This window comes from Ranitomeya variabilis, chromosome 1 (genome assembly GCF_051348905.1).
Source record: "Ranitomeya variabilis isolate aRanVar5 chromosome 1, aRanVar5.hap1, whole genome shotgun sequence".
NCBI lineage: Eukaryota > Metazoa > Chordata > Amphibia > Anura > Dendrobatidae > Ranitomeya > Ranitomeya variabilis.
In genome coordinates, this window is record NC_135232.1 from 322795835 (window position 1) to 322812835 (window position 17001).

At 42.9% G+C, this 17001-nt stretch overlaps 1 protein-coding gene across 2 annotated transcripts in view; it reads right to left on the minus strand.

Moving 5' to 3' along the window:
• The window catches only part of ADCY4 (adenylate cyclase 4), a 114190-nt gene that overhangs the window by 35165 nt on the left and 62024 nt on the right, over nucleotides 1-17001 (minus strand). For both annotated transcript variants that reach the window (XM_077298198.1, XM_077298205.1), the window contains exons 3-8: nucleotides 6639-6836; nucleotides 6379-6543; nucleotides 3525-3674; nucleotides 2979-3124; nucleotides 2745-2856; nucleotides 2495-2622 (exon numbers count right to left, since the gene is read on the minus strand). In XM_077298198.1, the coding sequence (XP_077154313.1) occupies nucleotides 2495-2622; nucleotides 2745-2856; nucleotides 2979-3124; nucleotides 3525-3674; nucleotides 6379-6543; nucleotides 6639-6836 (899 nt within the window). The remainder of the gene's footprint in view (nucleotides 1-2494; nucleotides 2623-2744; nucleotides 2857-2978; nucleotides 3125-3524; nucleotides 3675-6378; nucleotides 6544-6638; nucleotides 6837-17001) is intronic.

Genomic DNA, 17001 nt, shown 5'->3' on the forward strand with positions numbered 1-17001 from the left:
GCTGAGGCATAAGTACCCGTAAGTGCTGCCGCTAAAAGGCGTATCGGCGGTCGTTAAGGGGTTAAAAATGGCACATACTTAGTAGTGCTGCATCTGTAACGACATGTACTATAGCACTATGTCACTATTAGTGATGAGCCTATGTGCTTGGGTACTGACCGAGTATCGCGGGTGCCAGAGTGAGATGTTCGCATCCGCATGTTTCGTGGCAGTCAGGCAATCCCCACATGTTTTGTGTCTGCCTAACAGCCCCGAGTACAGTGACACAAAAGGAAATTATTTTTTTCAAACAATGCATTGATCATACAAAAGTAGTAAAACATAAATAAAACTACATCAATTTGGCATCATCATAATTGTACTGACCCACAAAATAAAGGCAGAGAAAATTGCTTTGTCCTAAAGGCCTCAAATGGGCAAGTCATGAAGTGGTTAACAAAGGCTTTGCATTAGTAATTTGCATTAGATCATTTATTAGAAAATAAATATAATTGTTTACTGACAGTGTCCATGTTAAATAATATGTTTCTTTATTAGGCTATGTGCACACGTTGAGTAAATGGATGCAGAAATGTATGCACCATTTCTGCATCTCTTGGCAGGAAAAACGCAGCTACATTAATGCGTGTTTTTTGCCCTGCACTTTTGCCCGATTTGAGTGAAGTTAATGGTGAAAAACGCAAGGCAAAAAGGCACAGAGAATGGACTTAATTCAGATTATGTTCTGCACCAAATCTGCAAGTAATAAATAAGCAACATGTGCATGACACTTCAGGTTTCTCATTCACTTTGCTGGCATTAGGATTGCTTCAGGCTTTGATAGCAAATCTGCATGGCAAAACCTCACCAAATCTGCAACGTGTGCACAAGCCCTTTAGGTTTCATGAATGTATTCTTAGCACTACTGTGGGGCCAGTCCTGGGGATCATTAATACAAATGCTTCTCACAAAATTAGATTATCAAAAAGGTAATTTATTTCAGTTATTCAATACAAAAAGTGAAACTAATATATTATATACAGTCATTACAAACAGAGTGATCTATTTCTTTTAATGTTGATCATTATTGACTTACAGCCAACGAAAACCCAAAAGTCATTATCTCAGTAAATTAGAATACTTTATAACACCAGCTTGAAAAATTATTTTAAATTCAGAAATGTTGGCCTACTGAAAAGTATGTTCAGTAAATGCACTCAATACTTGGTCATTGCTCCTTTTGCATCAATTACTGCATCAATGCGGCTTGGCATGAAGGCGATCAGCCTGTAGCATTGCTGAGGTGTTATGGAAGCCAAGGTTGCTTTGATAGCAGCCTTCAGCTCGTCTGCATTGTTGGGTCTGGTGTCTCATCTTCCTCTTGACAATACACCATAGATTCTCTATGGGGTTAAGGTCAGGCGAGTTGGCTGGCCAATCAAGCACAGTGATACTGTTGTTTTTAAACCAGGTATTGGTACTTTTGGCAGTGTGGACACGTGCCAAGTCCTGATAGAGAATGAAATTTCCATCTTCAAAAAGCTTGTCAGCAGAGAGAAGCATGAAGTGCTCTCTAAATTTCCTGGTAGACGGCTGCACTGACTTTGATCTTGATAAAACACAGGGGATCTACACCAGCAGATGACATGGCTCCCCAAACCATCACTGATTGTGGAAACTTCACACTAGACCTCAAGCAGCATGGATTGTGGCCTCTCCACTCTTCCTCCAGACTCTGGGACTCTGATTTCCAAATGAAATGCAAGATTTACTTCCATCTGAAAACACCTAGGACCACTGAGCAACAGTCTAGTTATTTTTCTCCTTGGCCCAAGTAAGACGCTTCTGGCATTGTCTATTGGTTATGAGTGGCTTGACACAAGGAATGTGACACTTGTAGTCCATGTTCTGCATACGTCTGTGTGTGGTGGCTCTTGAAGCAATGACTCCAGCGGGAGCAGTCCACTCCTTGTGAATCTCCCCAAAAGTTTTGAATGGCCTTTTTTTTACCACACTTTTTCCTTCCACTCAACTTTCCATTAATATGCTTGGATATAGCACTCTGTGAACAGCCAGCTTCTTTTGCAATAACCTTTTGTGGCTTACACTCCTTGTGGAGTGTGTCAATGACTGCCTTCTGGACATCTGTCAAGTGAACAGTCTTCCCCATAATTGTGAAGCCTACTGAAACAGACTAAGGGACATATGTAAACGCTTAGGAAGTCAATGCATGTGTTTTTGTTAATTATTCTAATTTACTGAGATAATGACTTTTGGGTTTTCATTGGCATAAGCCATAATCATCAACATTAACAGTAATAAACACTTGAAATAGATCACTCTGTATACTGTATATATACTCTATATACTATATGAGTTTCACTTTTTATATTGAAGAACAGAAATAAATTAACTTTTTGATGATATTGTAATTTTGTGAGTAGCACCTGTACTTCTAAACTTCCAACTAAAGTGGAAACAAAGAACACTGGAAGAATGTTACAAATGTTCTCACCGTATAGCCTGGCACATATCTAAGCCCATTTGTACGCAGTTTTTGGCATGGTCTGGCAAACATTCTGGTAGTCCTGACACACAGTAATAGCAGTCTCCCAAAATCTTGATGCGCATGCAGTTATTTTCCTGCAGAAGACAAAACATCTCATCAATCTGAACATTTGTGTCTTGTGCAAAAATGAAAACATTCCAAAGACCACCTTATATTGCCGCAAGTTTAAGCACTCATTTACACCTTCATTACTCACCTTTGCAATCTGGTCAAACTTCCCAAAAAGCTCATTCAACATGATTACCAACTCTTTGGGGGAGCATTCACTGGAAAGTAGTGTGAAGCCCACAATATCAGCATACAGGATACTGCAAAACATTAAAGCAGCTTATCTGAACAATGGTTCATCATGTGGACGTGGGAAATATACAAGTCTTCATTGCAGAGACGTATCACAATGTCATTAAGCTGAAGATTTGTTTTTACACACCTTACATCTTTGTGCCGCTTGATATAAAGATTATGGAAGTTGTTGGTATTTTCTTGCTGTGGTCGCTTTTCTTTTAATCTCGCTATGATCTCTTCTTTCATCTCCGTTGCAATATACTGTGGCAGAATTGAAAGCAGCAGCTGCTCCTGAGAAGCGGAAAAATAAGAGTGTAAGATATAAATGCAACTTGATGCTAGTACACCTGCTAAATTGGAGAGGCATGGTCTAATCCAAAAAAGCCTCAGCTGGGAAACAAACTCAATGAAGTTGATGTTGTTGATGGCATTTTGCCTATGATCATTGCCACAATAAATTATCTTACAGTATGTCTCTCCCAGTCTGTTTAGTCAGACTAAAAAAAACACGAACAAAAAAATTCCAATATAGCAACACCAACATGATTTACACAGTAGAATAACTGATTAAAAGCAGGTCTACAACAGAAATGCAAAAAATATGATTAATTGTAGAAAAAAAAAATTTAAAAAGGTCCTCTGTAGGATACATTTAGAAATGACAGATAATAGGAACAAAGCCCTACTGTACCTGCTGCCTCTCCTGCGAGTACAATTTGCGTCGTGATTTAAAGAAGTTGATAGCTTCATGGTAGGTGTCCTTTAATGCACTTTCGGTGACTCGTTTGTGATAACCTCCAACCACATTCCCGCACAGCAAGATAACCACATCTGCTATAATCTGCAGATATGACAGGCAGTGAGCTAAGGTGTTGTTTAGTCTTCTAATTAAATACGCAAGTGCTCTTAATAGAAAAATGTCAAATATTTAATAAAGTTTTGTAATGCCCCCATACATAGGTAGCGGTTGGGTGCACAATCAACTGGCCAATAGCCATCTCTCCTGTCCATCCCAAACCTCCTTCTAAACAGAAGCAAGCAGCCTACCAGAATACTTTGTGTCCTTTGTGAATGATCTGACAGTGACTTACAGGGGTTGTCTGGTATTAAGCCACAAGTCTGAAGTCACTCTCAGTGACTGCAGACTTGTGAATCCTCACAGCTCACAAACTGCACACGATGAGGATTTTCTGTGCCGGCAGCGAGCGGTCATGTGACTGCAATTATGTGATTTGACCCAATCCCTCTTTCCCGAGGAAGGTAAGCGCCGAAATGTGCATAGGGGACCCGGAAAGCATCTCCTGCCTTTGGTGGTTATACTTAACTTTCTCTATATTACGTTGTCACTCCTTGTATGGCTATAGCATTTATGCACATGTATCATAGTGTGGAGGCTGCTTATAGCACTACTCTCTATGGAACGTAAATGATTGCTAAAATCTGGAGGGATCAATCTATCAATTGCAGGCATTGATGCCCCTTTTAGATTTTTTGCTTCAGCGGTTTGTTGAAAACATTTTTTTTTTTTTTCTTTTTTTAATATGACCCAATAAAGATATATTTTTTTAGCATGATGCTAATATTTGCTATTTCTGCACTTTTTATTTTAGGATTTATGCCTAGGCTGTATCCGACATCGCTCAATACACTTGCATTGAGTGAGGCCGGATACAGTCTAATCGGCACATGACCGCCTCCTCTCATGGCGCTGGCCAAAACTCACAGCAAGCAGTGGACGCACTCTGAGGATTCACAAGTTTGTGGTCACAGAGAGTGAATGCAAACTTGTAGATTAAGGCCTCTTTCACACTTCCGTCGTTCTGTGAACGTCGCAATGAGTCATTCTGTGATAAAAACGCATCCTGCAAAGTTGCCCGCAGGATGCGGTTTTTTTCACATAGACTTGTATTACCAACGCATTGCGACGTATGGACACACGTTCCATACGTCGTGCACTGGATGCGTCGGTAATTGGCGTACCGTCGTCACAAAAAACTTCAATGTAACGTTTTCTTGTGCGATGGGTCCGCCATTTTCGACCGCGCATGCGTGGCCGAAACTCCGCCCCCTCCTCCCCGGACTGCAGAATGGGCAGCGGATGCGTCCATCCGCTGCCCACGTAGTGCAGAGAATTCACAACGTCCGTCGGTACGTCAGCCCGACGCATTGCGACGGGCCCGTACCGACGGAAATGTGAAAGAGGCCTAAGGCAGGACAACAGCTTTAACTGCCAGAGAATAAAAATCTAGATCCTTCTATCTCCTGACATCTTTAGGGTGACAGTTGGGAGGCTCCTCTTGATATTAAGAGACATTTACACTGCTAGATTATAGTAAACAACCATTGTTAAAACGTTTGTTTCACGATTATCTTGCCGGGTATACAGGCTGCCGATTACCCAATGCTCATTCATCGGGTGCAATTATCTTTTGTGCAACGCAAAAGAGTATAGTTCTTGGTGATGCATCGTCCTGTGTAAACAAGGCTTGCGATGCCGAGAACCATGGCAACTTATGTGCACTGAGCGATCTAGTACAGATCACTCAGTGTGCATCATTTACTTTGGTCTGCCTGTGTCAGACATTCAAAAGACAGCTGAACAGTAAAAGTTTACTGTCGTATCATGCAGCCAGGTGGTCTGTGTTAAAGGAACACCTTAGGCATACACTGTCAGCCAATGCTCCAAATGCAGGGTTTGGCAGAATTTAGTCTAAAGTCTTTGGGGGACTTAGGGTACTGTCTCACAGTGGCACTTTTGTCGCTACGACGGTACGATCCGTGACGTTCCAGCGATATCCATACGATATCGCGGTGTCTGACACGCAGCAGCGATCAGGGACCCTGCTGTGAATCGTACGTCGTAGCAGATCGTTTGGAACTTTCTTTCGTCGCTGGATCTCCCGCTGTCATCGTTGGATCGGTGTGTGTGACACCGATCCAACGATGCGTTCGCTTGTAACCAGGGTAAACATTGGGTTACTAAGCGCAGGGCCGCGCTTAGTAACCCGATGTTTACCCTGGTTACCATCGTAAAAGTAAAAAAAAAAAAAAACAGTACATACTCACATTCCGGTGTCCGTCAGGTCCTTCGCAGTCTGCTTCCCGCTCTGACTGACTGCCGGCCGTAAAGTAAGAGCAGAGCACAGCGGTGACGTCACCGCTGTGCTGTGCTTTCACTTTACGGCGGCACTCAGTCAGTCCGGGAAGCAGACGGCAAGGGACCTGACGGACACCGGAATGTGAGTTGTACGGTTTGTTTTTTACTTTTACGATGGTAACCAGGGTAAACATCGGGTTACTAAGCGCGGCCCTGCGCTTAGTAACCCAATGTTTACCCTGGTTACCCGGGGCCTTCGGCATCGTTGGTCGCTGGAGAGCTGTCTGTGTGACAGCTCCCCAGCGACCACACAACGACTTTCCAACGATCATGGCCAGGTCGTATCGCTGGTCGTGATCGTTGGAAAGTTGCAGAGTGTGACAGTACCCTTAATGGTTGGCACAGGGAAAATAAACGGTGATTAGTTCTGGACTGAAGCGATTCTTACCTGCAAGGCAAATTCTCCAGCAGACTGCTGACTTGACGAAGATACGTAAACACTGAGAACAATGATATGTGATAGGGAGCAGATAAGCCCAGCAAATATTGCCCCTTTCATACACAAAGGTAGCATGGTGTACAGGCTGACAGTCACAAACAGCGTCCAATAAACCTAAGACAGAACGCAGTGTAGACAGAACGCAGTGTATTAGAAAAAGGAGAAAAGCATTCTGTAGTATATGTGGCCATGTAGATTATTACACGTACCTGATCCCATGGAGTCACAATGCTGCTAGTGAATATAAATGCATAGCCCATGGCGACTAGGCAAACCCAGATGATGACAGCCAACAGTTTCATACCCTTCTGAAGCACACTTTTTATGCACACCAGAATGAAGAGCAAAGTGAAAACTCCCAGGGCGCAGAAAACACTTATCAGGAAGCCCAGGTTGTCCGAGAAGGTCTACAAAGGGAAATACAAAAACATCACAGTCATAACTGTCAGTGGGAATGCTCACTATACCTTGGCGTTATTCTTTCTGTGCAAGAAACCATGCACCCTGACTATTCCCACTGTACTAGAGAAGGATTCTGTGGTTTAAAGTGAAAACATCATACTAAAGTGCATGAATGGTACAGAATTGTTATGTGCATAATGTGTTATGTAAAACAATAAATCTGGACATGTATGATTATTATTATGCTTTGCTTATATAGCACCATTAATTCCACAGCACTTCTCAGACTTTAACATAAAGGTCCCCATTGGAGCGCACAATCTAGATTCCCTATCAGTATGTATTTGCACTGTTGGAAAAAACCTGAGAACCTGCAGGAAACCCACACAAACACGGGGAGAACATACAAACCCCTTGCAGACGTTGTCTTGTCCCACCTTGTTCACTGCAGACACAAGGAGCTAGGGTACTTTCTATGAGTGGTTAGTTACCCGACTTCTTACCTTATGTGTTGGAAACACAAATACGGTAAGTATTATTATTATTGAAGCATAGGTGGGCACTGTGCTCCAGCCTAGTCATAAACTAGTAAGAAAGTAGGTTTACACATCATCTGACAACTACCTGCTCTTTAGTTACATCTATTTTTGCAGCCATCAGAGCCCCTCCTAATGCTACCTTCAGACATTTCTCTGGTGTACGAGAGCATTTACTTGAAACCTGCAGTTTTTTCAGGCAGTAATCAGACATTTGTGTGGCATTTCTTACACAGATTTCGGTCAGATGTTACATGAACATCTTGTTAGATGACTTCTGTTACAAAGTGGTCCCTGAAGGGAGATGTCAGGAGTGCTACTTGCAGCTCAGTTTGTTTCCATATGTCCAGAAGCTCATCGCTCATGCGTATTTAAAGTAACTGGTATTGCAAGTAGCAGCCCAGAAATCCCCCTCAGGGACCACTTTGTAACCTAAGCCTTTGTACAAATGTAGAGCACTATACGTGTTCACTGAACCTACATGTTAGCGTGTCCCTGAGTGCTGCATTTCACGGTCTGTGTGAACCTGGTCTTATAAATCCATAGGCGATCTTAATTACCGTACTTAGCCTGTTTCAGGCAAATCCCCAATTCATCATTAGCCAAGAGATCTTATTGCTGTATGGAAAAAGGAGGAAGACAACTGCAGACTAAAAATGAACGCATGCCTTTGTTTTAGGAAATTCATCTCTACTTGAGCTGATAAGCAGGGGTTAATTGATGTGTATGAATTATTACAGTAGCAGCAATTACTGCCATTTTCCATAATTAACAAGGCGCTTGTAACATCCATTATTCTAGAGGCTGTAGAATTTTCAGATCAGATTCTATACTAAAGCGTTTCACACATGAACTTCCAGATCTGCAGATGCAGCATTTTAGTCTATACAAGCAGCTAATTAGAAGCTAATTGGGCAATTTCTCCAGATAGCGCATATTGTCAGCAATAACTGGCAGAGGAACACAAGATCCATTTTTATCTCATTTAACAGCAGCAAGATCCACATTCCAGAGAATCCAACACATAGGCGATGACATCCATGCCACAAAGGAAACAAGCAAGGCTGTAGACTGGAAGCAGAACTTCTTTATCCAGTTCTTAGAGGCCTGAAGTACAGATTAAAGGGATTTGTCTAGCCTTAAAGGGGTTCTCCACTACTCAGACAACCCTTTTGAATCCTTGTTTGCCCCCCAGAGAAATAACAACAGTAAGGCCAGGGACACACACAACGTATAAAAATACGGTCCGACTTACACGGAAGAGAATCACACAAATGTTTCCAAAACAGTGATCTGTGTGCAGTGCGAGGATGCGATTTCCTCGCATCAAATTATCCGTGTGACATCCGTATGGCATCCCTACGGTGAGATTTTCTCGCCAGCTTGCAAAACGGACATAGAATGGATCCATGGCCTCAAATAATAGTAAAAACATATATATAGTCTTAATAATATATTATAATATATATATATATATATATATATATATATATATATATATATATATATATATATATATATATATACACACACACACACACACAGCATCAATAGTAAAAAGATGTAATGTTAAAAATAATAAAAAAACAAAAAACCTGCTATTCTCACCCTCCGTAGTCCACCGAGGCGCGCGCGGCTCCCGCCATCTTCCGTTCCCAGAGATGCATTGCGAAATTACCCAGAAGACTTAGTGGTCTCGTGAGACCGCTAAGTCATGTGGGTAATTTCGCAATGCATCTCTGGGAACAGAAGATGGCGGCAGCCGCGCTCGCATCTCCAGAGCTTCGCTGGATCCCGGCGGGTGAGTATACGCGTATAACTATTTTTTATTTTAATTATTATTTTAAACAAGGATATGGTGCCCACACTGCTGTATACTACGTGGGCTGTGTTATATACCGCGTGGCTGCTATATACTACCTGGCCAGTGTTAGATACTATGTGGGCTGTGTTTTGTACTGTGTGGGCTGTGCTATATATTACGTGGCCTGTGTTATATACTGCGTGGCTGCTATATACTGCGTCGCCTGTGTTATATACTGAGTGGCTGCTATATACTACGTGGGCTGTGTTATATAGTACGTGGGCTGTGTAATATACTGTTTGGCCTGTGTTATATACTGCGTGGCCAATGTTATATATTGCGTGGCCTGTATTAACGCATCGGGTATTCTACAATATGTATGTATGTACAGTACAGACCAAAAGTTTGGACACACCTACTCATTTAAAGATTTTTCTGTATTTTCATGACAATGAAAATTGTACATTCACACTGAAGGCATCAAAACTATGAATTAACACATGTGAAATTATACTTAACAAAAAAGTGTGAAACAACTGAAATTATGTCTTATATTCTAGGTTCTTCAAAGTAGCCACCTTTTGCTTTGATGACTGCTTTGCACACTCTTGGCATTCTCTTGATGAGCTTCAAGAAGTAGTCACCAGGAATGGTTTTTACTTCACAGGTGTGCCTAGTCAGGTTTAATAAGTGGGATTTCTTGCCTTATAAATGGGGTTGGGACCATCAGTTGTGTTGTGCAGAAGTCTGGTGGATACACAGCTGATAGTCCTACTGAATAGACTGTTAGAATTTGTATTATGGCAAGAAAAAAAGCAGCTAAGTAAAGAAAAACGATTGGCCATCATTATTTTAATAAATGAAGGTGAGTCAGTCCGAAAAATTGGGAAAACTTTCAAAGTGTCCCCAAGTGCAGTGGCAAAAACCATCAAGCGCTACAAAAAAATTGGCTCACATGAGGACCGCCCCAGGAAAGGAAGACCAAGAGTCACCTCTGCTTCTGAGGATAAGTTTATCCGAGTCACCAGTCTCAGAAATCGCAGGTTAATAGCAGCTCAGATTAGAAACCAGGTCAATGCCACACAGAGTTCTAGCAGCAGACACATCTCTACAACAACTGTTAAGAGGAGACTTTGTGCAGCAGGCCTTCATGGTAAAATAGCTGCTAGGAAACCACTGCTAAGGACAGGCAACAAGCAGAAGAGACTTGTTTGGGCTAAAGAACACAAAGAATGGACATTAGACCAGTGGAAATCTGTGCTTTGGTCTGATGAGTCCAAATTTGAGTGCTTTGGTTCCAATCACCGTGTCTTTGTGTGACGCAGAAAAGGTGAACGGATGGACTCTACATGCATAATTTTACAAGCAGGATCCTGCTAATGCAGCCGCCCCTGCCTGTTAAAACTGGGGAATGAATGGGAAGCAGGGGAACGTAGCTACCTAGACTTGCGGTGCTGCGCCCCCTGCTGGCATAAACTCATATGAACTCTAGCGTGGGAATTTTTCGGAATCTTTTCTCACGCTTGAGTTCATATGAGTTTATACCAGCAGGGGGCGCAGCACCGCAAGTCTATGATGCTACATTCCCCTGCTTCCCATTCATTCCCCAGTTTTTACAGGCAGGGGCAGCTGCATTAGCAGGCTCCTGCTTGTAAAATTATTTAACCCCTTCTGATGGATTTACATCGTGGGACTTGACTGTAACCCCGGAGAGGTATGGGATATTGTTGTTTTTTTATTTTAACTTTGTTTCAGGTGACAAGGGTCTTCAATTGGATTGAGCGTTTAATAAACTATTACAACACCCTGTGTCTTTATTTCATTAAAATACTTTATTCCTAATGTGTGTGTTTTTTATTAACCATTTACTACTATTGGATTAATAATGGATAGGTGTCTTATTGACACCTCTCCATTATTAACCTGGCTTAATGTCACCTTACAATAGCAAGGTGACATTAACCCTTTATTACCCCATATCCCACCCCTACAGGGGAGTGGGAAGAGAGAGGCTAAGTGCCAGAAAAGGCGCATCTTACAGATGTGCCTTTTCTGGGGTGGCTGGGGCCAGATGTTTTTAGCCAGGGAGGGCCAATAACCATGGTCCCTCTCTAGGCTATTAATATCTGTCCTCAGTCACTGGTTTTACTACTCTGGCGGAGAAAATTGCGCAGGAGCCCACGCCAGTTTTTCCCGCGATTTAACCCTTTATTTTAACAGCTAGAGTCCCCAAATTTTGCACACCTACACTTCCAACATTAGTAGTGAGGAATATGTAAAAAAATAAGGTATATGAAATGGTTTACTGTATGTAAACCATGTCTCATTTCCTGTCGGGTTTGGGAGGGAGATAGCAAAAGCCGGCAATTGAATTACCGGCTTTTCTGCTATCTAGCATTGTATGAAATAAATATATATATATATATCTATATTATCTGTAGACATTAATTTTATCTGTTCTATTCTAACCTGTCAGTGTGATTTTACTGTACACTGCGCTGAATTGCCGGCTTTTCTATAGAACACCGGTGCGTATTTCTCGCAAGTCACACTGATGGTCGTGTGTAATCCGATTTTTTCTCACCCCCATAGACTTTCATTGGCGATTTTCGGCCGAGATACGCTGACAATCGCAGCATGCTGCGATTTCACTCGGATCCTGAATACGGCCGAGAAACAACGGATAATAGGAGCTGCCCCATAGATTAACATTGAGCCGAGTGCTATGCAATTTTTTATCACATTGCACTCGGCCGTATTACGGTCTAGTGTGACTCCGGCCTTATACCCCCCTCTGGTTGCGGCGCAGTTCCAGCGATGCTGACAATGGCTTGGGCGATATGGTTACGTTACATGATCCCCGCGGCAAATCAGTGCTGGCTTCACTCTCCTACGGATGCACAGCGAAGGAAATTATTATTTGATCCCTTGCTGATTTTGTAAGTTTGCCCACTGACAAAGACATGAACAGTCTATAATTTTAAGGGTATGTTACATTTTAACATTGAGAGATAGAATATCAAAAATAAAATCCAGAAAATAACATTGTATAAATTATATACATTTATTTGCATTTTGCAGTGAGAAAGAAGTATTTGATCCTCTACCAACCATTAAGAATATGTTTCCATGGGCAGGAAACGCTGCGGATTGGACGCTGCATACAGCTGCAGTGTCCAGATGTTACAGAATAGTGGATGGGATTTATGAAACCCTGACCTGTGTATACGTACATGCGGCGCGTCTTTATAGACCGCAGCGTGTATTTATCTTGCGGAGACGCTCAGTCACCACAAGATAAATTACACAGTCTATGTATAGAATGCGGTGATTCCGCATGTGTTCAATGAACTTATGCGGAATCACCGCACATACAAAAGCCGGCAGCGTTTTGGACAGACCGGGTATCTGCGTCCAAAGAACTGCCAATCCGGACCGCGGAAACATACCCTTAGAGTTCTGGCTCCTACAGACCAGTTAGATGCTCCTAATCAACTCGTTACCTGCATTAAAGACAGCTGTCTTATATAGTCACCTTTGTAAAAGGGTCTTGTCCACAGACTAAATTAATCATTCAAACTCTAACCTCATTAACTACATGGGCAAGACCAATGAGCTTTATAAGGATGTCAGGGACAAGATCATAGACCTGCACAAAGCTGGAATGGGCTACAAAACCATACGTAAGATGCTGGGTGAGAAGGAGACAACTGTAGGTGCAACAGTAAGAAAATGGAAGAAATACAAAATGACTGTCCATTGACATCGATCTGGGGCATCTCACCTCGTGGGGTATCCTTGATCATGAGGAAGATGAGAGATCAGCCTAAAATTACATTGGGGGGGGGGGGGACTTGTTAATGATCTCAAGGCAGCTGGGACCACAGTCACCAAGAAAACCACTGATAACACATTACGCCGTAAAGGTTTAAAATCCTGCAGTGCCCAAGAAGGCACATGTGCAGGCCCGTCTGAAATTTGCCAGGTGCTGTGGTCAGATGAGACAAAAATTGAAGTCTTTGGCATTAGCTCAACTCGCCATGTTTGGAGTAAGAGAAATGCTGCTTATGACCCAAAGAACACCGTCCCCACTGTCAAGCATGATGTTTTGGGGGTGTTTCTATGCTAAAGGCACAGGACTACTTCACTGCATCAATGGGAGAATGGATGGAGCCATGTACTGTAAAATCCTGAGTGACAACCTCCTTCCCTCCGCCAGGACAAAAAAAATGGGTCGTGGCTGGGTCTTCCAGCAAGATAAGGATCCAAAACATAAAGCCAAGGCAACAAAGAAGTGGCTCAAAAAGAAGCACATTAAGGTCATGGAGAGGCCAAGCCAGTCTCCAGACCTTAATACCATAGAAAACTTATGGAGAGAGTTGAAGCTCCGAGTTGCCATGCGACAGCCTCAAAATCTTAATGATTCAGAGATGATCTGCAAAGAGGAATGGACCAAAATTCCTCCGGACACGTGCGCAAACCTCATCTTTAACTACAAAAAACGTCTGACTGCTGTGCTTGCCAACAAAGGTTTTGGCACCAAGTATTAAGTCTGGTTTGCCAGAGGGATCAAATATTTCAATGCTAATACAATTACGGTATATACTCTAGCATAATCCAACCCAAGTATAAGCCGAGGCACCTAATTTTGCCACAAAATACTGGGTAAGCTTATTGACTCAAGTATAAGCCGGGTATGCATTGTCCCCTCATCCCCATCCTGGTATGCATGGCTCTCCTGTCCCTGTCATTGTATGCATGGCTTCCCCGTCCCTGTCATTGTATGCATGGCTCCCCCATCACGGAGGAGATGCAGTGCCAGCGAGGGCGCGCCGGTAGGTGAGTAGGATGTCTGCTGGAAGCCGGCGGCTGCGGCTGGCACTGTGCGCTATTACAGCAGCGGTACAGGCTTTAGCCACAGCCGCCGGCTCCTGCCTCTGTGACCCGCTGCTCTCCCTTCCCCCGCTGTAGTCCATGAGCCGGGCCAGATATCGGTACCACCCGGAGTGACTAATTTTCTTTGGTATTTTTAGGTAGATGCATGTCTGTAGTTTATTTTTTGATATGATAGCCCTTACATATACGTAGCTTATTAACCCCTTCAGCCCTAGGCCTATTTGTACCCAAGTGCCTAAGCCAATCTGACCTGTGCCACTTCATGGGCTAATAACTTTGGAACGCTTTCACCTATCCAAGCCATTCTGAGATTGTTTTCTCGTGACATATTGTACTTCACGTCAGTGCTAAATGGGAGTCAATATATTTTACCTTTCTATATAAAAAAATGCTAAATATTCGGAAATTTTGGAAAAATCGGCAATTTTTTAACTTTGAAATTCTCTGCTTTTTACAAAAATACTGATACCCCCCATAATAGTTATTAATTTACACTCCCCACATGTTTACTTCATATTGGCATCATTTTGAAAATGAAACCTTATTGTTTTACGACGTAATAGGGCTTATAGTTTTATGCGCAATTTTTCACATTTACAGCAAAACCCACTTTTCAAAGGACCAAGTCACTTCTGAAGTCACTTTAAGGGGCTTACATAACAGAAACCACCCATAAATTACCCCATTTTGCAAACTACACCCCTCAAGCTGTTCAAAACTCATTTTTAAAAACTGTTAACCCTTTAGGTGTTCCACAGGAATTTTAGCAGAATGAAGGCGAAATTTCAAAATTTCATTTTTTTTCCAGATATTACATTGTAATCCAATTTTACCTGCAACCTAGCAAGGGTTAACGGCAAACCCAAACTTGGTTACCCTAATTCTGCAGTTTATAGAAACACCCCACATGTACTCGTAAACTAAAGTATGGGCACACAGCACAGCTCAACACGGAAGGAGCGCTATGTGGTTTTTGGGTGGCGGATTCACTGGAAGAAATCTAGGGGGCCATGTCACATTTGAAGGCTGCCTGAGGTACCCCCACAGTGGAAACCCCAAAAAGTGACCCTATTTTGGAAACTACACCCCCAAGGAATCTTTTAGGGGGTATAGTGACCACTTTGACCCAACCAGTGTTTCACAGTAGTTGGAAACACTTGGTTGAGAAAATGGAAAAAGTGCATTTTTTACATGAAGGTGTCATTTTAGGCTTCCACACAATCTGTAATCTCCTCTCTATCATAGGGAACAGATTTCAGGATGCAGGCCTTAGAGATCTGTGTGTTGAATCCGGTGTAATCGCTGAAGGATCAGTGTCTGGAGTGATGGACGGCCGGAGGTACAACAGAGCAGTGAGACTACACAAGCTGGTCTATGAAGCACTTATGAGGCTTGCATGGAAAAACTTCCTTCCATGGCTAGAAGAAAACCATGCAAGGGACCTTCACCATCTGGATGAAACACTGAAGAACATCACAAACTTTCGCATCAGTGTGTCGCAGGGATCCTTCGAAAAGCTCTTGGATAATGAATCTTGCACACTTACCCTGAAGCTCTTTCAAGTTTATCTTGAGACCCTCAGAAATGAACAACTCTCAGCATTCTGGATGTCATACTTGGACATGGTCGAGACCATGCTGGCCCTGGTTCGAGCTTCAAGAGAAGGCAACTGGATGCTTCACCTAGGAGCAATCCGACAGATGATACCATGGTGTTTTGCCTATGACAAGGTCAACTATGCCCGATACCTAACCTATTACTATGCCACAATGTCTCGGCTGCCCATAGAACACCCAGAGGTCCATGAATACTTCATGCAAGGTGGCTTTTCGGTCCAGATCGGTAGCAAGAATCCTTTTGGACGAATTCCTGTGGACCAGACCATTGAAGAGACAATCAACAAAGACACCCAGACACCAGGGGGCACAAAAGGCTTCAGCCTCAAAGTTGGAGCTGTTTCCAGGTTCTACCTGACATCAGAGTACCGCAGTATGTACTTGAGGCAGCTGAGGGCCCTGGTAGGCCAACAATATACTGACTTCAGCCATTCAGACCTACAGGTGTCTAGGATTAGAAGAGATGAAGCCGATGTCCAATCTTTCGTTCAACTGCTGGAGACAGGTTGGGTGAACCCCTTCAACAAAGAGCATAATGGTGAACTTATCAGTTTGTCAACAGCGACTGTAGCACCACCAGATGTAGCCAAAGACCTTCAAGGGGCATACAGTATAGGAGAGGATGCATATCAAACATTCAAGGATGAGCGTTTGGGTACCGATAAGCCAACTACATTGTTTCATGACAAGATGACGAAGAACAAACTTAAAACGTTCTCTAACATCCAAATGAAGACACGCAGACAAGGTCTTGGCAAGGAGGTAATTTTGAAGGCTGACAGAAACCTATTTGGCCAGATGATACTTGTAGCTGAGAACAGAAAGCTACAAATGAGTGATGTCTTGACTCATCCCCTGGGTCCATTGCCATGGGCACTTGCCAATGGTGATGGGTCTATCCGCAAGACCAACAAGGCTGCCCTCGCAAGGGAGTTGGAGAGGAATGCTCGTCCTGCAGAAGTGATCCCCGAGCCCTCTGCAACCATCATTGATGGGATGAGCCTGGTTCAGAAACTGAAGGGAAACAATGCAACATTTGGCCAGCTAGCAGGCACAGCAATGAGTCGCGCTATCCATGAGGGTGCTAAGAGCAAGCGCATTGATATTGTCTTTGACGTCTACAAGGAGACATCCATCAAAGATACAGAAAGAGTCAACAGATATGAAGGCACAGGGATCCATTTCAAGAACATTCAACATGGGCACAACATCCAGCAGTGGAAAAAGCTTCTAAGTAGTTCCTCCAACAAGGCAAGTCTCATAAAGTTTCTGGTAGAAGAATGGAAGGCGAAACACCACAGGGAGAAGCTTGAGGAGA